The sequence below is a fragment of the Struthio camelus genome, chromosome 7 (genome assembly GCF_040807025.1).
Source record: "Struthio camelus isolate bStrCam1 chromosome 7, bStrCam1.hap1, whole genome shotgun sequence".
Classification (NCBI taxonomy): Eukaryota; Metazoa; Chordata; class Aves; order Struthioniformes; family Struthionidae; genus Struthio; species Struthio camelus.
In genome coordinates this window covers 21,958,062-21,978,556 of record NC_090948.1, presented here as the reverse complement: position 1 = coordinate 21,978,556, position 20,495 = coordinate 21,958,062, and the positions used below count along the sequence as shown (strand labels likewise).

Below are 20,495 nucleotides of genomic sequence, written 5' to 3'. Positions count from 1 at the left end.
GCAGAAGTCTTATCCTGATACGCAGATTAATATGTTCACAGTCTCCTCTCTTTTCTTCAAGCTTCCTTTTATTCCTACTCTTTGTGCACCCTCTGCATCTGCCCAGTAAGGCAATGTGAAAGAAGTAGGAAATGAAGCTGCATTTCTTTGATTCCAAATTTTTGCTAGCGTGGCAGGGTGGTTCCCATGCAGAGTAGCTCTGGAGAGTCTCAGGACTGCAGGAAGCTGAAGTGTATGCAAGGGGAGCCCCAGACCACCCTTCTCACCCGCAGGAGTCTAGAGACACTTTCTTCTACATGTCACTGTGTCAAGCAGCCTCAAATCTTTAATCTGCACAGCCGTCACACTGAACAGAGCGCTCACTGTAGAGCCACAGTAGTTAGAGAAAAGATGGGCCAAAACAATGAAGAACAAGCATTACCTTCAGCAAGATGTCACCAACTTGAAGCCTCCCATCTAGATCTGCAATGCTGTCCGGGCTGATGGCTTTTATTAGGATAGCCCTGCCATTTCTTCCACCTACCAGTGCAAATCCTAGGCTCCCATTTTCTGCTTTTTCCAACTCAATCTTAATTATAAAGTCCTATAATGCAAGAGGACACAGTCTAAAGTGGAGTTTATTCAGGGCTGTGTTTTATTTGTATTTTTAATCCCAAAGAATGCCAGTGTGCTTCACAGTCCTCATTGGCTGATGTAAATTATAGGATACGTTCTTGTCTTGAATAGACATGTAGAGCTTCCAGTGATTAACACAGCAGCTGCATATATGTATCAAAAGGAAAATATTACATATATATTTCCATTTTTTTTAATAATTGCTAGAAGGAGAAGATAAACCCTTAAAAGCAAGGAAACGTGTACTTCTGTAATCCTTTTATAATACGTTGACTATATCATCTTCATTGACAAACAAGTTGCTTTTATCTTTAGCACAACAGTAACACATCACATTCCTTCACTGTTCTATAATGAAAATCTTAACTTTGGCAACTCCAACATATATATTTGGCTTTAGCACTCTATTCAGCCCTACAATCCGCTGCTTTTTTAGGGTCAAGTAGGATGTCAGAAATAGCAGTAACCTAGACATGTTTGTGATTTGCTGCATGGCCAGTTGCAATGGTCCAAGTGTTGTCCTTAAAAATTATTTGAGTTGAACAGATAAACCATCATAGATTAAATGATGTGAAAGAAGCAGTAATAGTGGTAATTTAATCAGAACTGAGAAGATTGTTCCAATTTTACTGCCAGGATGGAGGTCTAATTTTAACAGCCCTTTCCTGCAAACCACTATCAACGGAAAACTAGGAAATCTATTGCCATGAAATTTCAGTCCCAAAGTGGGCAATTTTGATTCCATGTAACATTCATTTCCACATATTTGCACAAATGAAAGCCATTTTTGCACTTGTAGGAAACCGGAATTGTTGTATGTTGAGTGTGAAAGGTGCTTTTTTCGAAGAACACAACGGTCTATTTTAGGTATCCATCATTTCTAAAATGCCATCAGTCATCAATAATTGTAAATTCAAACCATTTGAGTTTATGTCAACATTGTGTAATACTCCAAGGGTTTGGAATGATTTTACCCTTTCTTCAAATGTCCCATCTGAGAATCCCATAATGAAACGTAAAGCACAGGTTTCAAGAATTGTTTTGACTTTGCTGTGAAAATATTTCATGATTACAGTTACACTTATTTTTCCTAGAATCCCATGCTGTGCCATTATATCTTATGTTTTCTGTGCTACTTTCTTTCTAAATTAGGGTTCCTACTAAGAGGAACATTAAGACCTAATGGAGGGGTTAGGTCATATGAGTCATGCTTGTATTACTAAGCTGGTAAGATAGTGGTATTATACACTGAAAACAACTATAGGAGGGTCTGACCCCGGAAAATGTTCAGCACATTCTAGTGAGGGAATTCTAGTCAGAGGCAATTCCACACTTCACAAGATGTGTCCCAAATGCGTTACGTCCACATTTCCAAAAATGAAGGAAATACATGAAATACTACTATTGAAAAAATTTCACTCCATCTAGATCACTTTAGTTGATGGACCGGATCTCACAGTTGATTAGATTGTCACTTACCTTATGCTCTGGGGAATCGGAAGTGTTTTGCTCAGCACCACAATTTGCTTCCTCCAAACGTTTCTCTGTGAAAAAGCAGCAACGGTTTTTACATAGTTCTACTAGGAAAATGTTTTATAATATAGCACTGAATCATAATATTTAGAGACATCAGAAAACATTTCATATTCGACATGTAAAAGAATGCAAAAAACTTCCTGTGAGCTTATATGCTTTGTTTAGCCTGCTACACTCCTGAACTGTGAGCTGAGCTTTCTGCATGTTGTCTCTGCAGAGCTTTTTTACATCCCAGGGAGCAGTTTCCAAACTTACCTTTAAAAGCTGCATGTTGCAGGGTCAAAGACAGCAGCTGGACAACAGGTAACATATGAACGTTCTGTGATACTCCAAGGGAGGCAGTTTTGCTTACTAATAATTAATCTTTCCCGTGTACTGCCAGTACCACCTACAGACCTTATTTTCTTTTGAAGAGGTGGCACAAGATTGTACAGAGTCCAGTGGAAAAGTGCCAAATAAGCTCCTTACCATGTTGACGGGGTAGATGCTGTTCTTGTGGATTCAGGTTTTCATTTGAGAGATACACACTGGCTTTCTCTGTCTCAGCAGGTGGCCCTAAAAACATATATTTAGGTTTGTTTTAACTGGCAGTCCTCCCACTAAGCTTCACGTACACAAGGGAACATAAACTCAGAGCTTAGATTATTAAATAAAGCATAAAGGCTCCTTTATTCTCAGCTCATATCTAATATTGACACTCTGTGAAGTAGTATGAGACACTTAGAATGGCATGATTAAGTTTCTCTATTTGCACAGTGATATAAATAATTCTTTCATAAACTGCAGAGATATTTGCATCTCAATCACTGGTATTTTTTAAAATTGTGACAGCAATCAAAAGCCAGGCTGAGTCCTTATAGGCATGTGGCAATGATCAAGTAGGGGAAGAAACAGAGTATATTAGTGTCCACAGGGCTGGATATGTGTGAGGACAAAGCGCACTTTTGGATTCTTCAGTTTTGAGTTTTGCTTTATCTTTTTTTTTTTTTTTTTGATAATGTTAGTTGCCTCCCACAAAGTACTTCTAATCTATGAATTATAGAAAACAATGAGCATTCTGTAGTTAGTTTAAAAAAAAGCTCTGTGTTGTAGCTGCAATTTTAGTTTATATTTTTGTAACTAAGAGAATATACAAAATGAAGGCATACCTCCTTAATAGCAAATTTTTACAGATTTATAGATAAATCTATCAGAGATAATAGCAAACAGAGCACCAAACACAAATTACTATAGATTTTTAAAGTACTTTACGAAGGCGAGAATTCTTTATTATAAAAGAGAAAGGGCGGCAGGGAACTGCACCATTGAACTGTTAATACATTTGTATCAGAGGTGGATGGTGGCTGGTAACCTGTTTTGGAAGTGTCTTGAGAAATATGTATAGTATATATTTACATTTATAATAAGTATAATCCCTTGATAGGAATGCTGTTATATTAATTAAGAGATATTGATACTGCCTGTGATTTTCTGTAGATGTATTGACATCAGTTTAAAAATTTGGTCTAGATGATTAAGTAGTGGTGTCATATTAAAGTGTGGCTCAAAAATACTGGAAAAAAAACCTTACAAATTAGTTATAATCAAAACAGACATTGAAAATATGCCCACATAAAAGTCTCATTTCATAACAGCAAATTCAAAAAACCAGAAACTATGAAAGATACAAATAGGGGTGAAATTAAGTAAATAATTTTTTTTACAGAGACCTCTACATTTTCTATCTGTGCAGAACTAGCTAATTTTCTTCAGACCCTTAGTACAACAGAAATATCAAGTGCCAAGTTGCAGTCTGTTAGTAATTTTTTTAATGTAATGAATCAGTACTTTGTGTTTATTTCCAAAATCAGAAGTAAGTTCTGAACTCAAGAACAAAAATATTAGCATTACTTACTGTTTTCCTGCTCTATAGGAACCACTGGATTGCCATTTCTGGGGGCAGAAAAAGTGAAATAGTTGGACCATTAAGACCTGCATGCTTTGTAAAGCACATATGAAAGCTATTTTATAAAGGTCAATTGTATAAATCATGGTTGTACTTCCATTATTTTGTTATTCTTAATTGCTTTTTTTTTAAAAGCATTATATCAATATATGAAATATTTATCTATTTTTGCCTCCAATAAAATATTTTAATTACATGGGTTTGAGAAAGAACATTTTATAACATCTGTCCCAGTACAAAACTGCTTTGTGGTTTATTTTGTGGAATTCAGCTTCAGTTTCCCCTCTATTAAATGGGAGTGAGAATTTGCAATTTCCTTTACCCTCTTTCTGTTTGTCTCCTTAGATTGCAAATTCTTAAGATCAGGGTCTGTTGCCTACAAAGTGCTTATACAGCAATAAGCATAATCAGGCTGCAGTTTCTCCAGCTGCTTCCACAGTGCAAGTAATTAATAAAACATTGATAAAAGTTTGTTGAACTACTTTAAGCTTGCTGTGACAGAAACTGTCACTATCTGTAGCTATGTAACTTAGCTATTTGCATGCTTTTGTGTTACTGTTTGACTGTTCTTCTAAGATCTGCAGCAGCTGTTTCTGTGTATCAGTCCAGAACCTCTGCTGATGCTCTATCAGACTAAGAAACAAAATAAATCTAAAGCGCAGTCAAGACCTGATGAAGGCAATTCTTAACTGCAGGTGTTGATCAACCCTGGGACGAACTTTGTGTTACATGCTGCAGATTAGATGCTGCGTTTTCAACACCTTTCCAAAACATTTGGCTGTTGAAAGTAACTCAGAGGTTGCAGAGAGAGGCAGTTGCTTGCCTATAATTGTGAATCTAAAAACATACGGAGGTGTTTGGAACTAGAGGTGGAAATACGAAGCAGAGGATTTCTCATTCTTGGGCAAAAGGAGATCTGAAAACGGTGGCCTACCTCGCAGTTAAAGGGTGCACATTTGTTTTTGGATGATGAAGCATGAAGCTTGACTGTACTTATTCGTGCTATATGAGTGCACCTATGCTCACCCTATACCCATATTCTTCTGCGTTAGCTATAATTACAAGAAGTTAAATTATCTTATGGATGCTACCCGTGAGGTCACAACCTTCAGACCTTTGAATTACTGCACTTTTCTTGTTGTTTTTCTTGTTTTTCCTGTTTGATTTGTTGATATAAAAGTTAGAGACCTGTTTTACAGTTAGGATTGAGATTGACTATGCTCTGCTTCTACCCTACACGTAAAGTTATTTACTTTTTTTTTTTTTTTTAAACCTTACCCCTTTCCTTTCTAAAAGGGCCGAAAGAGTTGGATTTACCTTGTTGCTTTGATTCGGACGCTCTGAGTGGCAGCTTCACACACTCTCACGGCATCATCCAGGCTGATGCCCTCAGTCCACAGTCCACAGATGTACAGAATCTGATCTCGGGGCTGCAGGCTACCTTCCACACTGGCAGGAGAGCCAGGCACTATCTCTAGTACATAAATACCTTGTAACTTGCTTCCAGCTCCTCCTGTCAGCTTCAAGCCTAGAGTAATGCAGACGAAACATCTTTGTGGTAGTGTGTTCTGAATTTCCCTGTCAGTGAGATATAGCCTAATTGAATAGACATGGATCATTGGGGGATAGACTGAACAAGGCACCAACATTATAAACAATCTTGCTCCAGTGAGACCACGTATTAGAGCTTTGGCTGGGAGAGTGAAATGCAATTAGGTGTTAAAAAACATGGAAAAAACTTAACAGTATTGCCCATCTGAACATTTCAGCTATTCCGTAGGACTGTATTTCACCTGCTGTTGAACAGCCATTTGAGTAAGACTCTTATTTGCTTAGCAGTACCTCCCTCATTACCACACTATCTAAGTGCCTTGTAGTGTTTAGAGCATTTCTCCTTGGTCACCTGTGATGTAGGGAAACAATATTAATACCATTGCTAAATAGGGAACTGAGGCACATGAAAACTAAGGAGATGTCTATCCGGCACCAAACAGTATTGTGCAATGATACTCAAGCTATCTCCAAGCCAGCTAGTTTCTGTAATGGAAACAGGTTGCTGGACCTGAGCAAATATAGCTATACTATTTCCTGGGTCTGCAGTTTTATCTGTGCACAGCACTTGCTGCATTGTGTAGAAATAGCAAGATATTCATACTGTGGGGACTTCTCGCATGGCATCTATTGCACAATGCAGACATATCTTCAGTGACAAACTCAGGTTATCTGTCGTAAATCAGGGATTAAGAAGAGTTTATTTAAATTGCAGACTATTGCCCTAACCAGTGGCTCATCCTTCTCAAACTTGGTCCTTTTTTATCTAGTATATCTTTATGCATCTCAGCAAATAGTAGACATCATCACCTAACTACTAACATCTTTGGACAACTAATTATCTGTATTTTAGTGTAATGAAAATATGAAACTGGAGATCTGCCATAAACTTCAGCTCATGGGGTAATAATACAAAAAATATTTTTTTCCAGCTATCTTCACTGATCTAACAAGAGATAATAGCCTTCCTTTTAAGATCCTGCCCAAAATAAAGCTCTCTATTCATGGGTCATGGTGAAGGAGGACAGCATAAAAGTGTCGAGGTCTGTCAGGATCATAGCGGTCCAAGGCCACAGTTGCTTATGATCATCTTACCACGAACACAATCTCTGTCCAAGAAACTATGCATTGTCTTTACCACACACCTAGTTGTCCATTGGCACCTTTTGTAAGAGTAATTTCAGGAAGCTCATCTGGCCTAATGGAGGGACACAGATCACTGTCAGCACGGCCAACTACAAGGTGCAGATCAGGAGGAGAGCTGTGCAGTAAAGTCAGGGCTTCGTTGCATGGTAATGGTGTAACATCAACTCCATTCACCTAAAAGACAAACCGTTAAAGTCGTGTCATAGATCTCACTGACCATCATATATTTCTCCTCAACATCTCCTGCAAAAATACACACGTGAACTTGAAGTAATTTTCGCTTTCATATGAATGCTTTGCTGTGACACTTAATGTCAGTGAATGCAACAGTTAAGAGTGCAGTAAGATTTCTTTTTTGAATTTTTGTTTTCCTGAATACACAGTTTTCATAAAAGTGTATCTTTTTTTCTTGGAACTCAAAATCCCATAGCAAAAAACAAGGAAGAAAAGTCTTGATGATGCAACAAATGAAGATGGACCTTAAAGTAGGCTTTGTTCATATCTTACAAAGGACATAATTCCTGCATCCTTTGTAGGTCGCCTTTCTTGATACATTAATTTGGCTGATTTCATTTAAGTGGGAAAGCAGTTACTGTGTCAGCTGTCTTGCATTACTGCTAGATACATATAATTTGCATAGGTATACGAGCTATTCAGTCTGAAATTTGTCTTACTAAAGTTAGCAGAATGATACTAATTTGATTCATTTGCACTTCCATGCATAAGCATGTGATAAACTAGTTCCTACAATGATAAAATTAAAAATACCTAGGCCAAATGGCATTGATCTGCAAATATTTTCTCCTCCTTTTAAATTCAAAGGATTACTGTACCATAATGATTCTGTCTCCCCTTCTCAGTCTTCCGTCAGACAGGGCAGGCTCATTCAAGAGCTCATCAACATACAGGCAGTTGTCCAGTTTGTTGAAAACCACTGAGAATCCATAACCATTGTTCTCTGACCTTCTCAAAGTCACACAGATCTCTGTTTCCTATTAAATGAAGCACAAGATGTGTTTGATGTGGGCTTTTCTGTTGCTTTATTAGCATCTTCCATTATGTTTTATATACAAATTGAAATCAGATCTTCACATGGTACAAATAAGCAGCATATGTAAGGATCTCTGATTTTTTACTGCAGTAATTTCTGAATTCATTTTACTTCCTTATACCTAGTGGAGTTTAGAGGTGATGGATTGATAGGGCCTAGTAGGGCACAGAATGCCATCTGGGACTGGAATTTTAGTATTTAAAACATAAAGAGAAAGTCTTGGGGTCTTCTAGGCTGACAAGTGTTACAATAAAGTGTTGTTGTTATTCCTATTGCTTTTCCACTGGGGGAAATGATCAGGACATAAATTTTGCCCTCGGTGCACCCAGATTAGTAGGAATTCAGAGCTCATTAGTGCAGCAGGAATGGAAAATGTTCAGCTTTTGGCAGGACTGAGCCCTATATTTTGAAGAGTAATTAGTACAGGGATAATACTTTCTTATCAGGACATTACAACATTGTAACAGAGTGGTTTTGCACATGGGTTTAAAATATGAAAAAAAAAAAAACCCAAGTAGCTGACTGCAGTTTATTTCAGATGTTACTAGAGAGCAGGATGGGGTGTGGGCCTACGTATGCTGGGAATAAGAATGTAGAATACTGGCAAGTTGAAGAAATAGCAAGATGGCCGAAAAGGGAGGTGACTTTAAGGGAAATGGTAAAGAATTCTGGAGAGTTGGGCATAGAGAAAGGTCTGCTTTGCTCACAGGTTCAGACTTTTCAGGAAAGTAAGAAAAGCCATGCAGAAATTACATGGTTAATGAGTCACAATTAATGTTTCTAAGAACTGCCACACTTGAGTTGTTTCTTCTCCCCTGTCATGGTCTACCTGTTAATGATCTGGTGCCTATCCACATACCCTAGAGCAATCCTCCTTTTCTGCTTTCTCCTCTTCCTCCTGTTCCTCCAAATCTTCCCATTCATTGTCACTGTCACGTGGCGCTCTAGGAGGTAGGGATGATGAGAAAGGGCTACAAACACATGGTTGCGGAGTGGCTGTGGTTGAGGACAATCTCTCAGAGCTTCCTCCTCGTGAAAGTGAGGTCACAGATGTTGAGCTGATGGTGAGATACTCTTCATCAATAGGGGTTAGAGAGAGAATTTCAGGCATGCAATTTGTTTTGGATAGGTCATCATCACTCTTACTAAATACAGGGCTGCAAAATAAAAAGATTGCAGGGCTGGGCTTTCCTTCCATATGCTTTACTATGTGGCTGCTGAAATCTCTACTGCTTGTGCACTACCTTACTTTAATTTTAACTGAAGCAATAGTTACAGTATTAAGTTGCTGACTGAGTCCTCTTAGTGTTACTATAAAATAAATAAATAAAAAATCAATATTTTGCAATGCTAGTAAAAAGATAAAAAGATTTCAGAATTTGAAAACAGTCTTTGCAAAATTTTGCACACTTTTTTTAAGGTGATAGTGCATTGTTGTTATTTTAAAAGACTAATTGGACAATTCTTAGACCCCTACTGTAAATTCTTTCATCTGCCATAAACAACTTAATTAACTTATCTGGTAAGCAGTATGAATATTACAGTACTTCAGTTTTCATAATTACCTTTTTCTTCTTGAGAAAGGGAAGCCAGCCACGTTACTGGCTGCTACCGTTCTGTTCATGGTAACATGAAGAGACAGGAATCATTTTATATTTCTAGTCCTAAATTCCCTTGGAAGGCTGTTTTTATTCAACCCTTCTCTTTATCTTCCTTTTGAAAAAAAATTGAACTTCAAATACAAAGACCAGATGCACTCCATAATGGCAAGGTATATTGGTCCTGGATGGGAACAGCTGAACCTCAGTTGCCTAGAAATCTGGGCCACCTCTTTAGGGGATCTTAATTCTAGCTTCCCAGTTTTCATAAGTGCTGGCTTCTGTGTACATAGGCCTGCTTTTATGGTATACTTATCTGCATAATTATGATTTCGGGTTTTCACATTATAGTAAAGTTAATAAAGTTAACAAAGTGTAGGAAGAGCATATAGAGAAGCACTTGCTACTTTGATGCTAGGCCAGCAAAGCAGGAAAACATATGCTTGACTTGAAGCACAAGAGTTGTCCTACTGAAATGAATGGATGTATTCACTTAATTACAGTAAAATTATTATTTAACTTATTCCACTCTACTGGAGACAGAGTTCAGCATTTTTGAGGTTCAAGTCCAGACTGTGTAATCGTATGTGTTCTGTTTAATGCTATGTTTTGGCTGTTGTCTTTAGTTAATTGATACTGTTACAGTCATTAAACTTACCATTAAAGCTAACAGAAATGCTTGAAACACATTTTTACTGAAAAGTGTCTGTTTTCTTCATATCAGTCTTAACTGAAATATTGCTAAGCAGGACAACAGATGCTTACAATACTCTGGAAGAGGACGAGGATGATTAAATGAAATTTTTAAGGATAACAGCAAATACAGTCTATTCTTTTCTTTAGAAGACAAGGGAAATAAAAGACCAATGAGGCTCAATGGACCTCAGTCACTGAGGATGTCACAGAAACTGTCACGTGCCAGTGAAGTGCTGATTGATGTTCAAGGGCATGGAAGGTGTTTGGCAGAGCTACACAAGCTCAAGGCAATGAGCCAAGCAGCGGCTTAACCATAGCACTGATGGCAGTTAGAGCCCATCTCTGCGTCACTAGAGGAAATATATGAGTCTTGGTCCTGTAGGCCCATACACAAGCTCCACTGGCCTGGTCAAGTTCGTCTTTTGGAGTCTGTGTCTGGTGACCTCTGCCCCTGGACTTCCAGGACAAAACTATGGGGTAAAGTTTTGTGAAACATTTTTTTAAAGGTTCTTTTTGGTGGCAATGAGCAGAAGAGGGAAGAGGATTTTCCATGTGAAACACTGAGTAGAAAATTTTTGAAATTCATATCAGAAAATTTCCACCTTTGCATGAGAAGTTTTGAGCAATTTGAAGGAAAAAAAGGGATACTTCTCTTTGATTAATGCCTATTTCCTTCTGCTTTTGTTTATTTACCTGTTTTAGCCAGAAGGATCATTTAAGGTGAGGTGACATCTAACATACTATTTCACATGCATATTTTGTTAAACTGCTCTGGCTGCCTTTTGAAAATGCAAAAGCTGAAACCAAATTATACTGAGACTATGCCAAACAAAAACATTTATTTCAGAACTTCCTTCCTGGGAAGAATCCAAAATTTTTCTTGGAACTGATATTTTCCCACACGAAACTTAGTTTTGATGAAACTATATCTCTTGGCAAGTATGTTTGCTATAGACGTATTTCTGCTGGTTTTAATCTCAGCAGTAGAGAAACACATGTGCAAGCAGGATCTTCACTCATGAGTAAGAGGAGATAAAAGTATGGATTGCAGTTATGCTTCCACTAGACTTGCAGTCACCTAGTGCTGTGGCTCCCCAGAAACTGGAATCTGTGACTATCTGGTTCTGTGCTCGGTGAACGTCAAGAGTCACAAAGGGATATCAAATGACTATGTGAAAAATAGAAGAAAGTTTCTTGAGAAAATTAATAAAGCTGTAAGTGAAATTGGTCCTTCCTAAAGGAAGATCTTTACCTTGTCTCTCCACTAACCCTTTCTGTTCTGATAATATAAAATCTTTTGCACTAGGAAAGATCATTAAAATGGAATTGGTGGGTGTTCTGTTGTCCGGTGTCTGATACATTCAACAGAGTGTAAAAGGAGGCTGAGTCTCCGTAATATATTTTATTGTATAATTTTTCTGGCTCAAGGCTTCGACTGGTTTCCGAAAGCCAGAAATTGTTTTTCCTCCTTGATCACAGCTTGTTTTCTGAGGTTATTTTTTTTATTTCCTCTGAAAATTTTGAAATTAAAAGATCATACAATAAGTAGGAAAAGCTTTGATGCCTATTAAGGCCAACATGAGTCTTTCCACTTCAGACTGCAACCAGATTCAGGTGAACAGTAAAGTTGATTACAGTAGTGCAGCATTCATACAATTGTCTTTTAATGCAGACTTACACCCAGTTCCAATAAGACGATGCGAGTAAATAGAGACAGTGGATTAGGTTAGTCAGAAAAGGCTGGTAAATCAAAATGTTCAGGAATTAGGAGTGGTTAGAAGCAGACAGCTCTGTATTTAAACCTTAGCAAATCACTTTCAGAAGTGTAACAGCCAAAGGAAAGACTGCAGAGCAGATTTCATTATTTCTTACCCTTTGGCCCATCCAAATTCACATGGTGAGTAGCAGTTCTGCCTCACTTCTTCCTCTAGGGACTGGAACATTTCAGAACTGACAGCTTCGTGATGAAACTTCCAAAAGTGTTTATAACTTTCCCTGGGAGGCATAAGGGTCTGTATGGGCTTCTCTTGAGTCTCTACTTCTTGCTCTTCATAATTTGAGTTGTCCTCTTCAGGAGGCTCACTGAAATCTGCTGGCACTGGAGAATCCAGACAGTCTTCCAGTTCTGGAGAGGGGCTACCTCTGTCACTGGTAGACTGATCCAAACTATTTCCCATCTCTGGACTGGCTGGTATCCCTGCTACAAATTCCTTAATTGGCGATGGTGCTGGAGTCTATCAAAATAATAGAAGGGTTAGTATAATTCCTTTTTTTATTAAGAACTCATTCTTTCCCATCTTCCTTCCTTTAAGAACAAAAGAAGATATCAACAGGCTTCTTAATAGGAAAAAAATCAAGCAGTAGCTGGAAGGGAGGAAGAAATAGAGGGAGGTACTGGCTAAGTACATAATTGTTTTGCCTTTATGATCATCTTCTTCATTCTTCAGGAATTCCATCCAGGGAACTACCACAGAAATTCACTTTTTTCTTAGTGAATTCTTCGCTAGGAGAGACCCCTTTTCATTTCTTTTCATGCTGTGCCTCAACTTTATGCCTATACTCTCTGCAGTGTGTAAAAGTGGCTTCTAATATCCTGTGTAACTGACCATAGAAATCAAAAAAGCCACCTAAATGTTATCGTGCACATTGTAGGAGAGCAACAGAAGACATTTTTATTCTCTAGAAATGGTCCTGACAATCATTTCTGTCTACCTGCAGCTGACTTTCTGTCTGACTGCAGCTATGGTGGGACAGGAACCAGAAGCAGGCCATCCTGCGTGGAGCAAGAGTACTGCAAATGCATATTCAGGATGGGAGTACTTATGCACGTGTCTATGAATTGTATTCAAGAATGAGGAATAATAATGGCTAGCCTACCTAATGTCACTTTTTTAATCAAAACCGTGAAAGGACATGCTTTATTCTCTGCAGCCGCCACAGTTTCTAGCTTTTCTGCTGACTCTGCTAACTATCAAAAACAAGCTAAATAACCAGCTGAAACTATTATTTCACTTAGTTAAGTTTAGTAAAAGGCAGCCTGGATAGGAAAAGTTCTTTATTTATTTCTCTTTCACATAGTTTCCTCAAACCTGCAGGTTACAACATGAAGAGCTGCATTTGAGACTATCTTAAGTATCTGGTTTAGAATCCAGTAGAGCATTTTAGCAGCATCACTTGAAGATCTGCTTGGGTACATGCTACTTCATCCCAATAATAGCGCTGCAATTCAAAAGCTGTAGAACTGGGATACACAGTGTTTCACATCTGTCACTTTTCTACTACTGTGGTTGCTAAGGAAGTAGCAGTTGAACTCCAGAGAGGGAGATGCAGCTGAGAAGGGAAAGGAACATAATAGAGTGCCTTGGAGAAAAGGGAAGGTGGTCTTGTTCAAGGCTGGCTAGCAAATGTAATAGTAGTTTTCCAGGTTTACAGAAGTAAATTTAGGATAGAAGCTTTGTCTTACCAGGGCACTTGGCTCTATTTCTGGAAGAACACCTTCTGGTGGTCTGCAGAGAAGAAGTGTGACTTCTGGGGGAGCCCCTCTCAACAAGTGGAGGACATCCTAAGCAGGTAGAAGGAATATGAGAGTTCTTGTAGAAGACATTTGATCCCAATCCAAAGCATGTGCCTTTTTACTAACTGGGGTGGAGACAATTTTTATGTGAATGCTAAATTCATAGTATTCGTGCCTTTCAGCAGTATCTGCGAGCCAGAATTCACTACTATATGGTTGTTGTATCTGAGTGGATCATAATATTTATGTGGATGTGTATCTAAGATAAAATCAGTCCTGTTTACAAACTCATGTTCCAACAATACACATCCAGCTTTAAAATAATATCTTTATTTTCTTGAAGAAAATCAGAATTTTCAGACAAACACATTCAAATTGCATATGACAGGGACAGATCTTTAGCCGGTTATATTAGCATAGCCCCACAGACTGCCATATTGTCTTAACCAAAGGGAGTCTTTCTCAAAGCCCCTCCTGAAAGTAGCATTTATTCAGTAGCATTTGGCTTTCAACTGTAGTGATAGATGAAACATTTTATCTAGAGGAAAAAAATCCTAAAGGCAAAAGCATCCTATGTGTCCCTCTGCACAAACTGAGTAAAAAGGCAGTACAACAGAGAGCAAGATGGTGCTGGCAAGGACAGACTTCTTCTCCAAGCCAAAAGAGGAATAAGGCACATGACTGCAGCCCCCAAGCTGTCTGGGGCTCACAGCACCTTGTCTTTTGCCTTAGCCATTTAACAACACAAATAGCCTTTCAGTAGGAAAAGTGCATGATGTTTTCATCATTCCTGTTCATTAACAATTATACCTATTCAATGCATATTCATATACAGCACTATCTCTTAGGAACTTTCATAAGGTGAAAAGATTATGATGGAAAAATAAATGGTAAAAAGGAGCTAGTTTTGGATTTGTTGTCTTAGGGTAAATATAGAATGACTTATTCCAGGCAAAGAAGTTACTGTACGCTTACTTACCTGGTGGAAATTAGAATCTGGGGCATGGTATTTAGCATCACATTACAGAGCACACATGACCACAGGGAAAAATGTTTTAATTATGCATAAGAGTAACAAAGATTCCAACTAATTAACAAGTGGTGTGCATCTACCAATAGATTTTGTGCATCACTAGTGAAAAGCTGGAAATTAAATAATGAAAGAAAATTCTCTGTAAGAATTCTGTTAAGAAGGAAATTCTACATAAGAATTCTACAGAGGAATTCTACATAAAAATCAAAGTCATTACAAGCAAGTTCTGACCCCTTCTGGTGATTATAAAGACAATGAGATGAAACTGCATTTAAACTTAATTAATATGTTACCCAGCAGGAAGCCCTTTGATAGCACTGCCTGGTACCTGATACAAAAGTCCTTGAATAGGTTTCCCATTCACTGCTAAAATGATGTCTCCGACTTCAATTTCTCCATTCTCTTCAGCTGGCTGCCCTGGAAACAGTCTTTTGATCCTGACAATAGCTCCTCCAAGGTGTTCACAGGCATCTCTTTCCATTTGCAGAAAACTGAAGCCAAGGCCCCCAGAATTCTTTGTCAATTTGACTTCAAATGTATTATCTGTTCAAAGGAGGGATTGGAAAAAGAGTGGGCTGCATGGCATATGTACCCCTTAAAGTGATAATGTAAATTATAGCCTCAGCAGACTCTTTCCCTGCATACTGCAAAGGTAGACCTACTGATACTAATAACAAAATAAAGTTTTAGTGTTCCTTTAACTTATGGGAGCCCTAGAATTCACATAGGCAGAATGGTGTGAAATGAATTCTATTCCACCATGTGTTCCCAGGCTTTATACTGTCTGGCACAAGCCCATAAGGGAAGAAGCATTCTGTACTGACATAAAAACGTTCCAATGCTATCCTTTTCAGACTTTCCCCTGTATGTATTTAGTAGGTCTCTGTATTTTGTAGCTGCCTGGTATTAATTCAGGTGCTGCACAAACCAGCAGAAGCTAGAATCAGAGCCACCGTTTTTTTCTGGCAAGATCAAGGGACCAGCCCTTTCCCAAATACTATTCTTGGAGCTGTGAACCGTGTTCTGCTCAGGACAGTGAAGAGCAGCAGCTTTCTCATAGGAACTGGTGGGGCAGATTAGGGATTACGAGTCAGCCACCCACTACGAGATACAGCATTTATTTGTTGGATAAATTCAATGGAAGTGATGTCTGAGTCACTGAATGCCTTTAAGAAAATGAAGTGAAAGCACTCCCCAGTCCAGTCTATGGGGCAGCAATTCACCCTAGCTACATCTTTTGCACAGCACCAGCAGCTGCACTAGCCAGTTAACCAGCATCAATAACCTGGCTGCTTCCCACATGAGAGTGCTGTGAGAGCAGAGAAAGGGACCCCTCCTGCCAGCCCCATCTCATCAAGGCTGAGAGACGTAGTATTTATGCTTAGAATAAATCTAGCGGGAGCTTAGGATAAATTGAGTGGGAGTGATTTCTGAATTAGCTATATCTATCAACTGTAACTGTACTTCAGAAATATTTTGTTCAGAATTAATTTTTGATGATGCTGTTAATAACACACATTGTCTTGTATTTGTTCAGCGTGCAGTTTTCCTTCCAACCCACAGAAAGTTCATGGAATTATTTTCATTCATTCCTTTCTTGCGCATTGTAAGAAGTACAGTCAGAGAAAGTCAGCCAGAGTCCCTTTTTTATCTCTTACCATCTGTCACAAAGGAGTAGTCTTTGGTACCGTCTGTGAAGGATGTTGCCACAGGAACAGCTGTGCGTTGGTCCTCCTTTCTGTCCTTAGCAGTCAGGCACAGCTCTGCCAGTCGGTGGTGTCCCCTTTCTAGAACAAGCTTGGCAACCTAAAAAGGGTAAACACGTCCCAAAGGTAAATATTTATACAGTGCACAGTGAACCCTAATATTTTTACTTTTCATTAGGAGAAAGGTGGGGGGGATTCCTTTTGGCCCACGTCTGCTACTGTGCTTCATACCGAGTGCACCGTACCATACCCGTCATCTCATTCTGTTCTGCCATTATACAAACCTGGCCAGATTTCTTAAGTCTTTCCACAGCCTGCTTGTGTGTGATACCACAGAGGCTGATTCCATCTACTTCTAGCAGACGATCCCCTGAAACAAAAAAAAATGAGGCAAATTGCATTGATGTTCAAATTCATTGGGTATCAACTGCGAAGCTACCCCTGTGCATTAGATCTTCACACTTATGTGTGTAAAATTATGTTGCTTTATCTAAAAACATTACTGCATAGTGTACAATATTCTATACCTAGCACCTAAGTCATACCAAGGTATTCTGTGAATACATGCAGTGGTGGTGTCTGGTTATCACATCAATACTGACATCAGATATCTGAGCATCACTAGCCTGATGTGCAGCTACTGTGAGGAACTGTACAATGTTGGTATGAGATTCCTGTCTTTTTCCAGTGGGTTATCTAAATACACTACAGTGGCAGGCTGAGGAATGAAGGACTGTGTATTTTATGTTTCAGAGATGTATGCCCTTGTATGCCAAACGTGTTTCATTGTCCTGTGGCAAGCATTCCCCACTAAGCTGTGTAGCCCAAAGTTTTATTGTCAAATATATTACCTATTTTTATTTGTCCATCCTTATCTGCTGGTCCCCTGGGAATAATTGACTTCACGTATATTCCACCGTGACGCACACTAGTGTTAATTCCACCCTGCAAAACATATGTCCACAGCTTAGAGTAGAGACTTGTGATAAAAATCAAAGCAACTTATGTATGCCTTGCCAGGCATACATATATTATGTATGCCCGATACATATGAACAGATATTACATTTAAAAAAATATATATATAGGAAAAAACTGAAAGAGGATGTCATTCCAATATCCTGTCTAGTTGTAATGTATTTCCCCAGGCAGAAATCATGTTTTATTTTCTCAGTAAAACACAGCACATTTCTATGTGGCTGTATAAACATATTTAATAAACATTCATAAATATTTCCCCATGCTAATGTAATGATATGATTACCCCTTTAAGTCAGCCCAGCTTCTAAAATATGCAATATGCATTCAGCATTTATTAGCCTTTCAAACCACATATGAAGCATGGACCTGAACTCATGTAGTTGCTCAAGAACCTTCAGCACAGGGGAATTGCAGACTAACCTAAGAACATCATTCTGTCCGTCTACATCCCTTAGGCAATTCCAGATGAAAAAAACAGCCCTCCATTTCTTCTGCAAACACTGAAATGGCTGTTGCCTCCCACTCCATTTCAGCATGGACTGAAAAGACCCCTCAGCCTGTAGGGATAGATTCAACCTCCATAGCCAGAACAGAGAAATATTCTTCAAATGTGGCCTTCTCTGGCCCTCTGAATATAAGGAGAATGGTATTTCCTTGTATTAGTAATAAAATTGTCCCAAGCCCTTTCTCTGGCCTTCAGAGCAGGAGTCATGGTATAGCTTGAGCGCCCACATAACTGAACTTTCTCCCCCCCGGCATAGGGTGACTTGTGTTACGTTGCCTGCTGAGAACATTCCCGGCCAGGGCTATCCCAGCACTGTGCTAGCTGGCATAGGCCAAAGCCGTGCAACCAGACAGTGCCTGGGATTGCAGGCCAGTGCCTGAGCCCATGCTCTGGAGGGGAGGCACAGCCTTTGACTTGCAGGAGCCCTCTGGAAGCAGCCAAACCAGTCATGACTGAGGGGTTTCTTTGCATCATTGCATTTTCTGGAGGCACTGGCTGTATCCCTCCCTGACAAAACTCTGCTTTCAGCATTAGGTCTTGGTCTCAAATCAAATCAGGGTGAAAAGGCCATGTAGCGCCATGAGCTTTTTGCCAGCATATTTTTAAAAACTCTTCTGGTCAGAACTGGAGACAAGCAGTCACTGCTTTACCCTTACTCTGTCAATCAGTCAAAGACTGATTTGAAACACATGCTACCAGTTCTTGCTAACAGCCTTTTATCTACTATTGTTGCACAGATATACATTTCCCTGTTCACTTCTTGGTCATATAAGAGTTTGAAGGACACACTGAAAGATTAACAGTAACACTTGCAGTCACACTGATTCCAAAAGTCCCATCTTCTTTGACAAGCTCCACAGCATAGGTTTCATTTGAGTTGGTTTCAGCCGGAGATGGTAAGTGCGAGGAGTCGGCTTCCTGTCTCAAGAATATAAACACTAATGAGGCTACAGCATCAGCAAAAAAAAAAAAAAAAAAAGATTTTCTAGAAGGTATAAAGGGTTTGATCCTGCTGTCATTGTAAGCCTGGAGTAGCACCATTGGCAGTAGTACCCTGGCATTATTCCAAGCTTACACTAGTGTTGCTCAGAATCTAATTTGTCTCAGTGTTCGTAAGTGGAGGGTAGATAGGGAGGCTGTCTAATAGTACAGACTCAGGCACAAAATGTACCGGTTGAGATCCTTGAGCTTGCAAGAAAATAATCAAAATTTTGTACCTCCACTGGAAAAGGGAGGAGAATTTTTAATAACATTCTACGGAAGAGTTTCCCCTCTATTTTGACTCTGTTCTAGACACAGGCATCATTTTGACATTTCAAATTTAATATAACAAGCAACATCTTCCAAGGTTTTCTTCCTTTTTTCCTCCTTTCATCTTCTCCGTTACTTTCTATTCTTAATACAGGAAGCATGTTGTTAAGACACACGATGGGCATAACGTTACTGAACAGCATCAAGATATCAGTTACCTCCACATCCAGGCTGTCAACTGAAAGAACTGGAATCCTCGGGCCCAATTTTGGTGCTAAATTCCAGGAAAGAGCCTTCTCTAGTTCATCTATATTTATGTCCTGTTCTTTGGAGGGAGCAGTATGACAATCTTGAATCTTTTTTCTCCCACTGTCTACACAAGAGATCTCGGATCCACTAGTGCTGTTCCCTCTTGATAGACTCTTTTCTTCATTTAATCCTTCTTCATAAATGTCTGCAAAATGAAACATTGCTGAATGCAAATAAATAAGTAAATTTGAAGGCAATTATTATTATGTGAAATCTGAGATCCGCAAAATGAGTTAGTCATTGTAAAAGTTAGCACTGCTATTGTGTGTACGGAGAAATGTATTTCCTTCATCAGTGCAGAGAACTGTAACAATAACAATGACTAAGAGCTGTACTGTAGAACTAATTCTGTCACAGAGAGCAATGCCAAAATTCCCATTGTATTCAGCAGTGCAGGATAAAGCCCATAATGCATCAGATTTTTTTCACATTGACTGTAGGACAGAGATCCCATAATACCCACTAGAAGTTGCCTTTTCTCACTACTAACCTATGCTTTTTAAACTGGCACTGAGTGGTAAGGAAGTACTACTACATCCCAATGGCTAATAAATACCAGTGTCCAGAGTTAACTGTTAGTATTTCACAGCCAGGCAGAGACATTTGCCTTTGTACCTTTGGGCTGAGAGATGATCAATTCCACTTCATCAGGAGAATTCTGTATAATTTTAACTGCAGTATTAAACGAAACACCCTCAAGACTAATGTTATTCACAGAGATGAGTCTTCCCCCTTAAAAAAGGATAAAAACAAGACAAAACACATCAGAATAGGGAAATAAATCCAGAGTAGCTAACTTTAAACCATGAAAGTATTTTAATTCTAATTAAAAACTGAGGACAATGACCTGGTTTGATATTTCCAGCTCTATCTGCCGGTCCCCCAGGAATAATTGAAGCGATAAAGATACCAAGGTCTAATTTTCCTACATTTTCTCCTCCAATAATTACAAAACCTGCAAAAACGAGATAGCATGAGAAGGCAGAGACACTGGCAGTATTAGAAAAGATGAACCTTAGGAGGACAAAAGCATTTTAATCCAGCAGCATACATTTTATG

At 38.9% G+C, this 20,495-nt stretch overlaps 1 protein-coding gene across 5 annotated transcripts in view; it reads right to left on the bottom strand.

Moving 5' to 3' along the window:
- FRMPD2 (FERM and PDZ domain containing 2) overlaps positions 1–20,495 on the bottom strand; it is an 80,324-nt gene that overhangs the window by 18,971 nt on the left and 40,858 nt on the right. For 2 of the 5 annotated variants that reach the window (XM_068950203.1, XM_068950209.1), the window contains 18 exons: positions 20,284–20,391; positions 20,052–20,168; positions 19,346–19,581; positions 18,690–18,794; positions 17,243–17,336; positions 16,676–16,761; positions 16,344–16,491; positions 15,014–15,228; positions 13,602–13,700; positions 12,011–12,372; positions 8,704–9,001; positions 7,627–7,785; positions 6,793–6,967; positions 5,414–5,624; positions 4,046–4,083; positions 2,620–2,706; positions 2,095–2,159; positions 422–583 (listed from right to left, as the gene is read on the bottom strand). In XM_068950203.1, coding sequence (XP_068806304.1) covers positions 422–583; positions 2,095–2,159; positions 2,620–2,706; positions 4,046–4,083; positions 5,414–5,624; positions 6,793–6,967; positions 7,627–7,785; positions 8,704–9,001; positions 12,011–12,372; positions 13,602–13,700; positions 15,014–15,228; positions 16,344–16,491; positions 16,676–16,761; positions 17,243–17,336; positions 18,690–18,794; positions 19,346–19,581; positions 20,052–20,168; positions 20,284–20,391 — 2,765 coding nt within the window. The remainder of the gene's footprint in view (positions 1–421; positions 584–2,094; positions 2,160–2,619; positions 2,707–4,045; positions 4,084–5,413; positions 5,625–6,792; positions 6,968–7,626; positions 7,786–8,703; positions 9,002–12,010; positions 12,373–13,601; positions 13,701–15,013; positions 15,229–16,343; positions 16,492–16,675; positions 16,762–17,242; positions 17,337–18,689; positions 18,795–19,345; positions 19,582–20,051; positions 20,169–20,283; positions 20,392–20,495) is intronic. The other 3 variants (XM_068950204.1, XM_068950208.1, XM_068950205.1) reach the window with 3 other exon arrangements.